Below are 15,970 nucleotides of genomic sequence, written 5' to 3' on the forward strand. Positions count from 1 at the left end.
TCACATGTTTCATTTTGTTAATTAAGAGTAGTTTTTACATTTAAATGGATCCAATTTGATTCGAGATGGATGGCAGACAAAAAAGTTCAATTTATGGAATCAAGACGGGTAACTATATATGTTGTGGTTTAATTTGTTGATGAATTGTGCATGTTAATTGGCTGGGCATCTCAACGACGATGACAAATTAAGAGCCTTTAAATTCCTACCCCTCTTTTTTTTAAAATAATTTGATTTTAAAAGTAGAAACATACTAAGACATAACTTTCTCCACAAATTTTAGCCTTCCAAAATAAAAATAAAAACCAAACTAATTCTCATACACGAATTTCGAGTACAAACCCAACATTCCGAACACTTTGGCTCTCGGAGCTAGCAAAATGGAGTGGTCGTAGTGGTGGTTGTTTCGGCACCAAAGGAAAGACAAGGAGGAAGACAACTTCGCCGTCGCCACGGTGTCCAGCCCCTTCTCGGGGCCGAGACTGGTATTACAAGCGGGCTAGGGACCCTAAGAACTTGGGTAATGTCCATCTTTTTTTTTTTTTTTGGTTCTTTTTTAATTGTAAACAAGTATATGAACTTTAACAAACTTTATCCCCTTAATAGAGGACCTAAGCATTGTCCACTTGGTTAGGATGAATGCATTTTTTGGGTCCAAATTTTCTAAAGGCGGCCGATCACATAAAAAAAAATTTCTAAAAAAAAACCTTTCCCAAAAAAAAAAAAAATTAAAAACACGCACACGCTCATCAAAACTATGACGTTTAGTACACCAGATGCACCACCATTATTTTTCACGTGACAAGGGTTTGGGGTGAGTAAAGAAATAGCTTTGAAACGGCAAGAGAGAGAAAGACGGCCCATGTAGTCCACCAAATTATAAATTTGCAGTTTAAGAGTTGACATATTTAATTATGTGACAACTTATTATTGATTAAAATCGCATGATTGTGTGACACTTTTTAGATATGTTAGATGCATTCTTATTACAAAGCAGTAGCTTACAGTCAATACAAGCTTTTCTTTTATGAAAACCCTAGTTTGATCGACCAACAACACCAGGTAACAGCCCTGGTGCTGGACATTCTTTATAAAGATTATATTCAACAGAAAGCATATGAGAACCAGTTTATAAGAACAGGGGTGGTATTGTATACATGGTAGCCCCAACACACATAAAAATAATAATAAAATAATAAATAAATAAAAACTCTTAATTTGGCTTAGAAATTGTGAATTTTTGTGTCTGTCTAACACAAGTAGTCAACTTTTTCAAATCCAAAACTCTTATTATATAGAGTAACGAAACTTGCACCGATTTGTTGAACCGAACGTTTTTGATTGATTATTTATACATGGTACATATAATTTAACTGTAGTTTAAGTGTGACACTTAAACTGAGACGACCATTAATTTTTGTGACTCACACATAAATCATCGGTGACACTAAATTTAGGACCAAGAAAGTATTATTAATATTAAATTACTTATATCTATCCATTGGTATCCAAATATGTAGGGAACCTATATGATTCTGGTCCAATAAAAATGCCTGTCATCTCATGGTAAGAAAACATGACTGCCATTTATTAATTGCAAGCCATTCCTCTCTCTACACGCAACACTCTTTCCAGAAACGCGAGCCATCGCTCTCTACAGGCAACACTTGTTTTCTTGGTCGTTGGTATGTTAATGAACAACGCATGTATCGACGTAGTCATGTCTGTATAGTCAAGTCCTATATGGTCACGTCTGTATCATAAAGAGAGAGAAAGTGAGTTATTAGCTTGTCGCTCTGCATCATTACAGACATTTAAATAACACTCTCTCTAAACTAAAATATATTACTGTATAGTCACATCTGTATCTACATAGTCGGAATCCTTACAGTTTTTTTTTTAAAACAAGAATCCTTACAGTTCTATCCTTGAATTTTAATACAAATAAGTCACAAAATCCTGAGAGAATCTTTACAGTCATGTGCCTATCCATGAATTTTAATGCAAAGAAATAGTACCTATGCGAAATCTTTACTCTTGTGTTTTAATAATTATATCGAGTGTCCCAAGCTTTAAAATCTGTTACATAATATCGATTGCTGTATAATGAATTCGGACAAAATTAATGATCGATACAGATCGCGTATCAACTGATACGACAAACTATGATTTAGAGGTAAATTTAAACTTAAATAAATTGAAGATAAATTTTATAATTTTATTTTAGTATAGTCAAATATTTAACCATCATAATAACAAAAATATTACTAAATTTTAAAATTATCATAAAAAATAGAGAAAAAAAAATTATAAAAAAATATTTACTTATTTTAATATAAATATTTTTTTATAAAGAGATGGAAGAGGTAGATGTAGTACTGTAGAGAGGAAAAGTCTGGGATTTGCTCTTCCATTTCTCTTTTACACTGGAGAGAGAAAAAGCTACTTGGAAATTCAGATAATTGTTTACTATTGTTTTGACAACTAGGTATACTTTGCATGATAATCAAAGTGGAATTCAATACTAAAACACCCATTCTTTTTCCGATTATGAACACTGCTCAAACGCACAATTATTTTTATATATATTATATATACACATAGAATTTGGTAAGGGAATGGAAAGTCATTCACAGCTAGTGTGAGTTTCCCTGTTCAGGGTATTATCTAATTCCATATAATTGATATAAGAATAATGAATTCCAAGAAAAATATACCGGTACATAATTTTTTTGGATGCCTTGAAAATAATTGTTTACTATTGGAATTCAATCTTCCATAAAGACTAAAACATCCATTCTTTTTCTGATTATGCACACTGCACAGACGCACAATTATTTATTTTTGATGATAGATTTACTGTTCTTAGTTAATTGTCTCATGCACACTGCACAAACACGCAAAATTATTTATTGGTGGTTATAGATTTATAGTTTATTAGTTAGTTGTCTTATACACACTGCATAGACGCACAATTATTTGTTGGGTGGTTATAAATTTATAGTTATTAATTAGTTGTCTTGTACACATAGCATATACACATAATCGTGCGAAAATTTAGCACTCTTATAATTTTTTTTGAGCGTGTAAACTTAAGGGCCTCGCATTTGAAAGTTCACCTAGTACCTCTCAAAATTTTAAAATCTCAGTGCCGACCCAAATACTTGGTACTACCTCCGTCCCATAATAATTGTCCTATCAAAAATTTTTGACTCATTACCACCTTTTATTTTTGAGTCATTTGAGATCATTTTTAGTTATATTCATTTTTTATACTATCTATATCCCATATTAGATGTCTATTTGGCTAATTTTAACTCACAAAAATTGTGAGTCAAAATTTTTAATGCTGACAATTAATATAGGACGGAGCGAATATATAAATATGTAATTTTTATACACTTGTAATGTAGAAGGTTATATTGCAAATATTATGTGGTTTTTTATATAGGCTTACACAAAATTCTTTCGCAGCTGCCACTTTTCACACGAAGAGAAGTTGGAAGAGAGAGAAAGCTTTTGGTTTTTGAGTTTCTATTAAAGTTGTGGCTCTAACAACTATCAAAGGATCAACGAGTATTATGCCTCCTCAATCTCCGGGTATTATTTCTCTCAAATTCTAGGTTCACTAGTTGAAAAAAGGAAAAAGCTCATTGGAAATGGGTGGATTAGGGAAAAGACAGGTATGTTTTTAGGATTGTTTTTTTGTTAATTAAGGATATTGTATTTATTATTTTTTTCATGTATTTGAGAATATTTTGAACATCATTTGCATTAATCAATAAAACTTTTAATATAAACAAGTACAAAAAAAAAAAAACAGGAAACATTGCATTCTTCTCAAAAAGATTTAAATAAATAAATAAACAATAAAAAGTATAGCCCGCTAACACCCACTAAAGAACCAAAAATCAAATCATATATTTTAAACCATGAATGAGAACAACAAAAACCACCTAAACCTGAAACCAAACCCGGTAATAATTGTAAAACAACCTTTCTAGTTCATTTTTGTCACAGACCCGGCACTCCACCTTTTGGTAGCACTAAAAGTTATCATGCCCCGAAGAAAACATTGGGTTTACTGAAGGAGTGTCTGCTGCTGTTGGATCCATGATATTCAACTATCTCATAAATTATAAGCGCAATGCTAGATTTTTAATATGTATATTTGTTTGTGTGATTGAGATCATGGCCAAGGTAATGTTTATTATTGATTTTTAATTTTCTTCTTTTCTTTATCTTTGTTTTTTCTTGATTAATTATGTACATTACAATTCACAAGAAGAGTAGATTACGCCCACTACCGATTCTTTGCAGATAAACTTGCATTTAATGCAAGTCATTGCAGATAGAATTGCATTAGCGCAAATTGGTTTTGAATGCGGCCCTTATAAGAACACCAACAATAGGTTGTTCACTAATGAAATGGAAGCATGGATTATTCCAGAGTCGCAGTGTGCAACCATCGGCGGCGGAGTTCCAACCTAGCGTGGCTTCATTCAAGATGATGAGGGGATGAAGCAGGTTCCCACAGGTTGGATCTCTGCCGACAGCTGGGATGGAATAATCTAGGCTTCCATTTCATTAGTGAACAGCCTATTGTTGGTGTTCTTATAAGGGCCGCATTCAAAACCAATTTACGCTAATGCAATTATATCTGCAATGACTTGCATAAATGCAAGTCTATCGACAAAGACTCGGTAGTGGGCATAATCTACCCTTCTTGTGAGCTGTAATGTACATAATTAATCAAGAAAAAACAAAGATAAAGAAAAGAAGAAAAAAGAAAAATTAAAAATCAATAATAAGCATTACTTGGCCATGATCTCAATTACACAAACAAATATACATATTAAAAATCTAACATTTCGCTCATAATTTATGAGATAGTTGAATATCATGGTTCTAACAGCAGTAGACACTTCTTCAGTAAACCCAATGTTTTCTTGGGGCATGATAATTTTTAGTGCTACCAAAAGGTGGAGTGCCAGGCCTGTGACAAAAATGAACAAAAAAAGTTGGTTTTACAATTATTACAAGGTTTGGTTTCAGGTTTAGGTGATTTATGTGGCTTCTCTTGTTCTCATTCATAGTTTAAATTATATGATTTTTGGTTCTTTAGTGGGTGTCAGTGGGCTATACTTTTTATTATTTATTTATTTAAATCTTTTCGAGAAGTATGCAATGTTTCCTGTATTTTTGTACTTATTTATATTAAAAGTTTTATTGATTAATGCAAATGATGTTCAAAATATTTTCAAATACATGAAAAAAATAATAAATACAATGCAACATCCTTAATTAACAAAAAAACAATCCTAAAAACATACCTGTCTGTCCCCTACTCCACCCATTTCCAATGAGCTTTTTCCTTTTTCCAACAAGTGAACCTAGAATTTGAGAGAAAATAAGATAAATTTTTTATTCATGACTTAGGCTAGCATCCCAATCTAAAGATATATAACATAATAACAACAAGAATTATATAGTTGAAGATAGTTCATAAAATTAGTAAAAATATGTCATTATAAAACTTAAATCGCCAATTAAGAAGAGCATGTATAGTTGTGAAATTAATACCCGGAGATCGAGGAGGCATAATGCTCGTTGATCCTTTCATAGTTGTTAGAGCCACAACTTCAATAGAAACACAAAAACCAAGAGCTTTTTCTCTCTTCCAACTACTCTTCGGGTGAAAAGTGGCCCGCTGCAAAAGAATAAGTTTTGCGAAAGAATTTTATATAAGTCTATATAAAAACCACATAATATTTGCAATATAACCTTCTACATTACAAGTGTATAAATGTTACATATTTATATAAAAAATATCAAGGCCGGCCCTAAGATTCACAAAATTTTGAGAGGCTCTAGACCAACTTTCAAATGCGAGGCCCTTTAAGTTTCACACGCTCAAAAAAATTCTAAAACAATATAATTATAAGTTAAAAGCGTGTGAAATTTTCACACGATTTTTTCAAATTCTACAACTAATATAATTATGTGTTGTGCGAATAACGATAAATTTATCAACACCAACAAATAATTGTGCGTCTGTGCAGTGTACATAAGACAATTAACTAATAACTATAAATCTATTACCACCAATAAATAATTGTGCGTGTTCGTGCAGTGAGCATAAGACAATGAACTAATAATTATAAATCTATCATCATCAATAAATAATTATGCGCCTATGCAATGTGCATAATCAGAAAAAGAAAGGATGTTTTAGTCTTTACGGAAGATTGAATTACACTTTCATTATCCATGCAAATATACCCGTAGTTGTCATAACAATAGTAAACAATTATTTTCAAGGCATCCAAATAAATAATGTACTGGTATATTTTTCTTGGAATTCATTATTCCTTTATCAATGCTATGGAATTACAGAATATCCTAAACAGAGAAACCCACACTAGGTGAGAATAACACCTCTCTGCACTTACTCCCTCTAAACTTCATCATCAGACCTCCGTATATAGATGATACTAGTTATCAATAAAATCCATAATTACATACAACTCAACAGCTCTAAACAAGACAAATTCTAACCAATCAACTTCATGACCTCTTATACAGATGCAGAACTTTGTCAAAGCCAAAGCAAACAATCTCACTTTCTATTTAATATTAAACACCCAATTTACACTAGTATTCTTAACTCTTTCTTTCACTTTCACATGCATCGTAGAAGACAAATACCAACCTTGAAAAAACCCTAGAAATATTAACACAATCTTCAATTCATAGTTCTTTCTTGGAATATTAGGTATGAATTAAATTATCTTCATATATATATAACAGCCCTTTCTCAGTTTTCTCTGCAAAATCATTTAAGTCCAAGGCAAGGTTCAATCAACATTCCTTGAAAAGAAAGAATTAATATGAATGAAGCCAGAATGGTTTGCCTTGTAACCTGCATGATTTCAAGCAATACACTAGGTAGAAGAACAAGTGGCCAGCTATAATTCCACTTTGAGTATCCAATTTATCCTGCCTTTTTTGTTCTAAGCCCTCTAAGGTAAGGGGTAAATCTTCTATTTCAAGCATCCCATAAATTTTCAAAATTCAATAATGAAATTGGATTCAAATTGATCAAAAAGGAGATAAAAGATTCCATAAACACGCGTAATCAATATAAAAAAATAAAAAATCAATTTCAGATTGGAAAAAGCTAAAAATGAAACTAGTACCATAAATTGGGCCCATAAACCCAAATGTTTTATTTCTATTATGGGTCAAAAGTCAAAAGTCGGCTTTGAATGATTTTTTTGTCTTTGAAATTAGTGGAGTTAGTAGTATCAACAAATCGATTGAACAATTGCAAAAATAATCTCACGAGCTATCGAAAGTTCAAGAACCCTAATTTAAAAAAAAAAAAAAAAAAAAAAATTAACAAAATAAAGTTTCTAGTAGAGTACAGAATTGAAAAACGAAAAAAAAAAGAAAAAAAAAAACATTAAAAGTACGGAGATATTGGCCAAATTTTTCAACAAAATAGAAGATCAGAAGACAATACAACAAAAAATCTAAAATAGGAACACCAAAACCCTAACCCTAAAATTTCATATGGAGCACAGGAACAACAAAACCATGATATAAATCTACCAAAAGTCGATCACGAACCTACCCCTCAAATTACGAACAGAAAATATTCGCCTTCTCTCTCTCAACAATCTAGAGAACTCTCTTCGATCCGTACAGATGCGCAACAGTCTTTATATAGCACATCTGTAATTAGCGGTTTGAGAGGAAAAGCCTTTTGTCCTTTGAATCAAACATTCGGCTAGTTTGGTGTGGTGAAATGGAATAAAAGAAAATGAAATAAAATGATTTTTTTTTTCATTCTTGCATTTGGTGCCAATTTAAAAATTGGAATCATTTAGCCGAAACTACGTACATACCTTCAATTTCAAATTGAGCAACGCAACAATGGAGGGCAGAATAGACTTTTCAAAAGGAAAATTTCTTCACATATTTAATGTTGCTCGCTAACTCGTGAACTAAACTCTGTAAGGGGGCAGAAGAAAAAAGATACTCCATGTATAGTATATGAGAGCTGCTATTTCCCCGACTAATAAACACCAGACAAAAACCGAATCCTACGTGGATGTGTCTATGGCCCACTAAAATCATTGTACGGAGTTCTTTTTTTTTTTTTGCCCTTGTTAGCACAGTACAGCAACCATGTCTCTCTCTGCACAAACTTGCATTATGCCATGACCAATGTCGCTGCCGGAGTGCCACGACAAATGCCACCGCTGAAAACTATATCGTCGCCATCCAACACAACTCTAACAGCCGCCGATCATTGCCGTTGCTGCAGATTGATTTGCCCATGAAGATGATCTGCAATTGTTTCCAAACCCAATCCTCCTACCCCGTTGCCGCAAATTGCCGACGCAGTTGATTTGTTCCTCCACAAACACATGGTAAATCGCCGCGGGAATCAATGGACGCCATGGTCGCCGGCGAAGAAGAAGAAGGATAATTGGAGATTGAAAGGAATGAAAGAGGTACTATGGATCTGAGCATTAATTTAAGAGGTATAGCATGTATGTATTTGATGATGTAAAATTAGTGTAAGATATTTGAAACAATTCCTTTGGTTTGTGCATCCTCTCAGAAGAATTTCGTGCTCTGCTTTGCTTTTGATTTTGTTTGCAAACTTATATTTTTGCTTCAAAGGGGAAAAAGTAGCACTATAAAGGAATTTTATTTTATTTTTTATTTATTTATTTATTTATTATTATTATTTTTTTCTCACCACCAATTTATATTATTTTCCACTAAAGCAATTGGTGATCGCCGAAAACAGAAGAGATTGACGGTTTATATTATTTTCCACCAAAGCAATTGGTGATCGCCGGAAACAGAAGAGATTGACGAAATCACTATGTGCAATTCTTCCTTGCCGTTGCTGGACTCCTTGCTCGAGTAGTTGGATTTGGTGCAGGACCTCTCCATCCATTGCAGGAGAGGATCCTTGTCCTTTGCAGAGGAGTGAGAGGGGAGGGCTGCGAGGAGAAGAAGAGAGAGAGAGTATTGTACGGAAATACTCTGTTGCCAAGTGGAAGTCAATTTTTTTATCGGTAGTCAAAAATAATATTTTCTATAGTAATTAATTACTCTTTCTCTATTCTTATGGAATTTAAAAAATATAACCTACTTTAAAATAAAACTAACATTTTAAAGACAAAACTAACTTTTAAATCCTTTTTCATTATCTTTTGTGTAGCATATATATATATTTATATATTTTACTGTCTTTATTTCTTTCCTTTTTATTTCAATTATGGCCATTAGTTATTTTTTTTCTTTATTTGCCTTTCTTTATTTCATTTTTTTTTCCAGTTTATATATATTAAAAGGGGCTAATGGCGAAAACTAAAGGAAAAAAAAAAAAAATGAAAGGAAAGGGGAAAAAAAAAAAAAAAGGCAAATGCAACAATTTAGAAAAAAAAAAGGAAAATAAAAAAAAATGAAGGAAAAAAATAACTAGTGGTGACCATGGAAATAAAAAGAAAAAAAATAAAGATAATAAAAAATATATATATATTAGACGTATATGGATTGAGGGAGGAGATATAAAGAAAAAAGATTTAAAAGGTAGTTTTGTTTTAAAAGGTGAGTTTTGTTTTAAAGTAAATAATATTTTAAAATTTTCTTTAGAATAAAGAAAGAGTAATTAATGAAATTTAAAGTAGTCAATATGAGAAGTAATTGTGAAAGGACAGTCGAGAGTTTAAGTGGCATGGTGAAAACATGTGGGAGCATGCGTAAGTATTGTATGTTCAAAAGCATCCAAAGGCAAAAGTGCACGATGTGACCAAACAGTGAATGCTCTCTCACTTCAAAGGCATTCATGTTGTCCAATCAATAACCTTTTTAGGTGATGGATTCCACCAGGAGAAAAATCCTCTCCAAGGCACCTTCCATGGAGGGGTAAATTGCTGACATGGCTGATTGAGTAAAAAAGGTATTTACTTGAACTGTATATACATACATATGTATCACTGATTTATACAAGAATTTTGACTGAAACTGAAATTTTCCCCCAAAAGTCTGAATTCATTTCCCCCCAAAAGTATTCTATATATTTAACTCTCTCTTTCTAAGATCCAAACTAGAGGAGAAAGTTCCAAAATTCAGCAAAGAAGTAGAGCAAGGAATTTTATGGCAAAGTTACACGTTTGGATTGGATTAGTTTATTTTTATTTTTATTACTTGCAGAACTAATCTATCCATTGGTAGCTTGTTTTTAATTTGTTGGTAGAACATAATTTGTTAGGCTTTCTTATTGTATTATTTTCTTATTGGATCTTTAATGTTTTCCGATATACCTACATCAAGCTTCGACCTTTCAACGGTATTGTCCTTATCAGTGGTGTAAAGAAAACCATTTGGGTCTCTTCTCTATCTTAATTTAAAATTTAAATGTATATTGTGTGTGTGTATATATATTATAAATTTCTATTTTACTGTTTATAGATTCATTGACACTCACAAATTAGGGTCATATATATGTGTGTGTATATATATATATATATATATATATATATTGTGTATAATATATACGTATATTATTTGGGCACTTATATCTTCTGTAAATGTCAGTTATGTTTAGGGTGGTGGTGGTGGTTGTATATGGTTTTCAAGTGTATTTGGGTCTGCATAGTGCATAATATTATACATATATATATATATTGTATAATATTTACATATATAATTATTTTGGGCATGTATATACTCTACAAATGTAAATAGGATCGCCCCTGTGTTAATGTTGATCATTCGTTTCAATGGGCAAGCTTGTTAACCATACGGATATAATTTGTTGCAATCAATTTCAAACCAAATGACTTGTGTGGAAAAAATTTCCGAGTTTCTTTTTATATATATATATATTTTTTCTTTGAAAAAAAAAAACATAATTAGTATACAATTTGTATTGTATATAATGTTGTCTTTTTATTCGAGTTAATTGATTATAATATTGTAAGTCAATACTTTGTATGTTTGTACAAGTTTCTAATGGTATTTTCCTTGAGTTTTTTACTATTTCAAATGAAATATATAATGTATTTGATTATATTTAGAATCAAGAACTTGAATTTTATTTTTATTATTCTTTCCTATCTCTCTCCTTGGTGAATAATATTTTGGGTTATCACGGTTTTTGTATTGCGAATTTTGTATTGTCAAGTTCTCTTTTTGGGTGAATTATTTATTAACAGAAAGAATGACATAGTGTAACATGTAATATCAATCAAACGTAATAACAAACAAACATTATTTTAGAATGACAACACAATTTAAGCATAATATGTTTCAAACGTAAATTATATCTTGCATCCCAAATTACTTGTAACATGTATCACTTTTTATTTTTATATGATTTGTATCAAATATGTAGCACTAATCAAACATAATATTAAACAAATATATCTTCCAGACATCACAACTTTAAAGTACAATGTTTCAAATATCAATTATATGATACATCTTAACTTAATTGTAGCATATATCATTTATGAACTTTATAATACAACAATAATATAAAAAGGAATGGGAGAAAATAAATCCATCAACTTTCTGTTATGAGTGGAAGATTGTTCTATTGTCAAAAGTGAAAACATGTTACACAACTTAAGCGTAACATGTTTCAAACATAAATTATATCTAGCATCACAAATTAGTTGTAACACGTATCACTTATTATATAAATTAATGTCTAAAATATAACGAATACTTACTTATACATATCTTGATTAAACATTGCTATTTTACTTTATTGTTGGCAAATAATTTTTTTTTTCTTCAAAATCAAATTTTATTAATCAACAACCGAAGGGAAGACGATACTTTGTGAAGTATATTTTTTATATGTGTTATGAAAATATTCTGATACAATATTTAATTCATACATGATATATGTTGTAAGAGCTTGTGATTCTTATTTATTGTAATTTAAAATTTTAAATTTACTTATCCAACTAAAATTCTATTATAATTGGGTAAGAAAGTTATTAAAATTCTATTACACGTTTTTAGAATGACATCACAATTTAAACTTAACATGTTTTAATGTTGTTATGTCATTCTGAAATATATTTGTTTGACATTTCATTTAATTCATGTTACTTATTTGATACAAGTCGCAACAAAATAATGTATGATACATGTTATAAGTAAGTTAAAATGTTACATATAATTTAGGTTTGAAATAAATTACATTTAATTTGTGCCAGTTGTTCGTAAAATATGTTTATTTGTGTAGGTGCAAAGACTTGAAAAACTTTGAATAAAATTACAAGAAATTCTAAATCACAATCTATCACTTAAAATGATAAAAGATTTACCTTACCGCCGAAATGTATGGAGTTTTTTCAAAATAGATCTCAATGACCAGAAACTTTGCTATTATGTTCTTTTATAATTTTTTTCCTTTATGTTTTTTCTTAACTCCCATGGTCAAAGTAAACAACAAAATTTATTATCCAAGTCTTCAATCCATTATAAACAATGCATAGTTCGAGGACCATTTATTCCAATGCCATCCAACTAGAGGTTTTCAAAATGAATCTGCAACAATCTCATCGGAGTCAACCCAGATCCAATTCAACCATCCAAAGTCCTCTTTACCCAATTCCTTATAATGTTAATTGAACTTTTGTATTTCCATAATATATATATATATATATATATATATATATATATATATATATAGAGAGAGAGAGAGAGAAGAATTCTTGGGGAAAATTATTTTAGACTTTTGGTTTCGAAAAGGGACGAAACCGATTTGGAGAGAAGAAGAAGAAAGAACAAGAACCAGAGGAGGAAAAATGACATAGTGGGGAAGATGAATAAGTTAAAAGTAATTTAATTTTGACAAAAGATAAAGGTGAATTGGGTCCCACATATAAGTAAATAAAATAATATTGTATATCAATTGTGTATACTGTATATGTACATAGTAAAAGAAAATTTAACAAAGTAACTTTCTTACTTCAGTTGCTGAGGTAGCTCTTAGTAGGTAATGACAAGGCAGTGACTAGGTAAGTGTGGCTGAGTTGGCTTCATGACAACCGTAGGATCCTCCATGGACAGCCTCAGGTGAGAGGTGCCATGGAGAGGATTTTTGCCCATTCCACCCGCTCAACGTAACACCAATAACTCAACATAACACCAATAACCTTTTTGAAAAAAATTTCTTTAGAACATTTCTAGAGTCTTTAAAATTAGACTATATGAATTTATTATATCAACATTTTTCAAGAGTAACTTTAATATTTTTTATAACCACGTCAATATTTTAGATGACGCCTTTTCGCTCTTTAAAAATTTTAATAATTTTTGTCATTTAACTTTTTCGGTTGTTTCATACAAAAAAATAAATAAATAAACAATATAGTATTTATTATGAATTATAAAAATTAAAACAATACAATACGATATGAATTTAAAATATATATATATATATATATGAATTTAATTATAAAAATATATTTTTGTGCCAATATAATCGTTAAGATACTATTTGGGTCAGCCAAACAGTACTTAAAATGGACAACTGACATCGCCAATTTGGGCCCAAAGTCTCTAAAATCACTACCAAACATGCATTAGTAGGCTACCAATCACTAACCCCAAATTTCTCTGAATTGTGAATGATAAGCAATATCAAAATCCTTTCAGCTAATAAAAGTAATTTATTTATATGAAAATAAAGAATGATAAATTAATTAACAAATCAAACAATAAGCTAAAAGACAACCGAAGAACTAAAATAATGTTATATGCGTGTAAGTAAATTGGCATCATTAATTACATGAGACAATTATGTCTTTGGCCTAAACTAAAATATAATGTTCTTTCTTGGGACAATGAGTTTGGGCCAAATTAAAATACAGATTATATGAATACAACTTCAGCACTTTGGAGGATTACGTAAGAAGAACTGGATGCTAAAGAATTTTAGAGAGTTAATTGAAGATTGTGCACTTCATGACTTGGGGTATAAGGGGTACCCGTATACCTGGCGAAATAACAGAGAACAAAATGGTTTCATTATGGCAAGGCTTGATCGAGCTCTATGTACGCAAGGTTGGCTTTCTAAATTCCCAAATAGCTCCGTAACCCATACTTCTGTCTTGGGGTCTGATCACTGTGCTCTACTGATCTGTCTAAATGCACCCGTCCAAAATCACAAAACAATGGCATTTCGATGCAAGATGGGTTAAGTTAGATGACTACAATAGAATTGTGAAGGAAGCATGGGAGGCCCCGGTAGTTGGTTCTAAACAATTTTGTGTGCAAGAGAAACTTCGTAATTGCAAACGAAATTTAAAGAAATGGAGTTTGTGCTTAAACGTCCAAATTCCAAAGAACAAATCAGATCCCTTCAATGCAGAAAAGAAATGTTAAGGGAGAAAGGGGCAGAAGGTACCAGAGAGGAATTATGGCAATTAGAAAAGGAGCTTGGAGATACATGGAGAGATGAGGAACTTTACTAGAAACAGAAATCTCGAATCGATTGGCTTTCACATGGAGATAACAATACTAGATTTTTCCACAGAAAAGCCCAGATTCGTCGGCAAAAAAACACCATCATGGGTTTAGAAGACGCATCGGGCATTTGGTGTGACTCTAAGGAAGACATTCGAAATATATCAACAACATACTTCAAAGACTTGTACAGCTCCTCTCCAATTGCGAATGATATTGAATTTTGGTCCTTGGTGGAAACAAAGGTGACTACAGAGATGAATTTGGAGCTCCTTAAGCCAGGTACTTCAGATGAACTTTATTTAGCTTTATCATCCATGGGAGCTTTCAAAGCACCCGAGCCTGATGGCCTTACCCCTTTATTTTTTCAATCCAATTGGAACCTGGTCTAGGAGGATGTGGTTGCCGCTTTTAATTCGTTTCTTAGAACTGGCCATTTGCTAAAATCCTTGAATCACACAAATCTTGTGTTGATTCCTAAAATTAGACACCCTACAAAAATAGCCAACTTTTGACCCATTGCATTATGTAATGTTATTTATAAGATTTTTTCAAAAACATAAGCCAATCGGTTGAAGAAATTTCTTCTTGCACTCATCACTAAAAATCAAACGGCTTTTGTTCCAAATCGCTTAATTCATGATAATATTGTCATTGCTCATGAGCTGTTGCATGTTCTTAAAACCAAGAAAATGAAATTTAATTTTCTAGCTCTAAAACTTGATATGGCGAAGGCATATGATCGTGTCAGTTCAGTCTCATACTTTTTAAAGATAAATAGGGAGTGTGGGTCTGTTTTTCAACCATCAAAAGGCTTGAGACAAGGTGATCCAATTTCTCCTTACCTGTTTTTGTTTTGCACGGAAGGGTTGTCTCTTCTTTTACAAGAAGCAGAAAGGAAAAAACAAATTCAAGGGTGCAGCTTAGGAAGTGATTGCTCTGCTATTTCTCATTTGCTTTTTGCCGATGATGTCATTTTATTTTGTCAAGCCATTCCATCACAAGCAGAGTCGTTGAAGGACATTCTCACAAGATATGGTCTATTAACAGGCCAATTGGTCAACTTTGACAAATCTAGCCTTTTCTTTAGTTCTGATACACCATTAGACACAAGAGACAATCTTAGAAGGATCTTGGAAATTCGAAATGTCAATTGGATCAACAGTTATCTGGCCTCCCTTCAATTATTGGGAAATCTAAAACTGATACTTTCAATTACTTGAAAGAAAAGGTCTCTGCAAAATCTAAATCTATTAAAGGGGAATATACGTCTAAAGCAGGGCGTGAAACTTTCCTGAAATCGGTCTTTTCTGCTCTCCCTAATTATTCTATGCAGTGCTTTAAGATTCCTCTCTCAACTCTAGATTTTCTGAAAAGTTAGATGATGAAATTTTGGTGGGGAGGCAAGATCGATTCCAATAAGATTCATTGGGTCAGTTGACAGAAATTATGTGAG

At 31.6% G+C, this 15,970-nt stretch overlaps 1 protein-coding gene across 1 annotated transcript; it reads left to right on the forward strand.

Moving 5' to 3' along the window:
* Positions 1 to 14,618: 14,618 nt before the first annotated feature.
* Positions 14,619 to 15,737, forward strand: LOC132266244 (uncharacterized). The gene is made up of 2 exons (XM_059767096.1): positions 14,619 to 14,796; positions 15,079 to 15,737. The coding sequence occupies exons 1-2, from the start codon at positions 14,619 to 14,621 to the stop codon at positions 15,735 to 15,737; spliced, it is 837 nt and encodes a 278-aa protein (XP_059623079.1).
* The last annotated feature ends 233 nt before the right edge of the window (positions 15,738 to 15,970 follow it).

The sequence above is a fragment of the Cornus florida genome, unplaced genomic scaffold (genome assembly GCF_030987335.1).
Source record: "Cornus florida cultivar Cherokee Brave unplaced genomic scaffold, ASM3098733v1 CherokeeBrave_3.0.0_Hap2_Chr07, whole genome shotgun sequence".
NCBI lineage: Eukaryota > Viridiplantae > Streptophyta > Magnoliopsida > Cornales > Cornaceae > Cornus > Cornus florida.

Excerpts from the sequence above, each read along its gene's own strand:
- LOC132266244 (XM_059767096.1), top strand. The coding sequence starts at position 14,619 with ATGGGTTTAGAAGACGCATCGGGCATTTGGTGTGACTCTAAGGAAGAC. Across the intron at positions 14,797-15,078 it reads TTTGGAGCTCCTTAAGCCAG|CCAATCGGTTGAAGAAATTT; the intron begins GTACTTCAGATG and ends CAAAAACATAAG.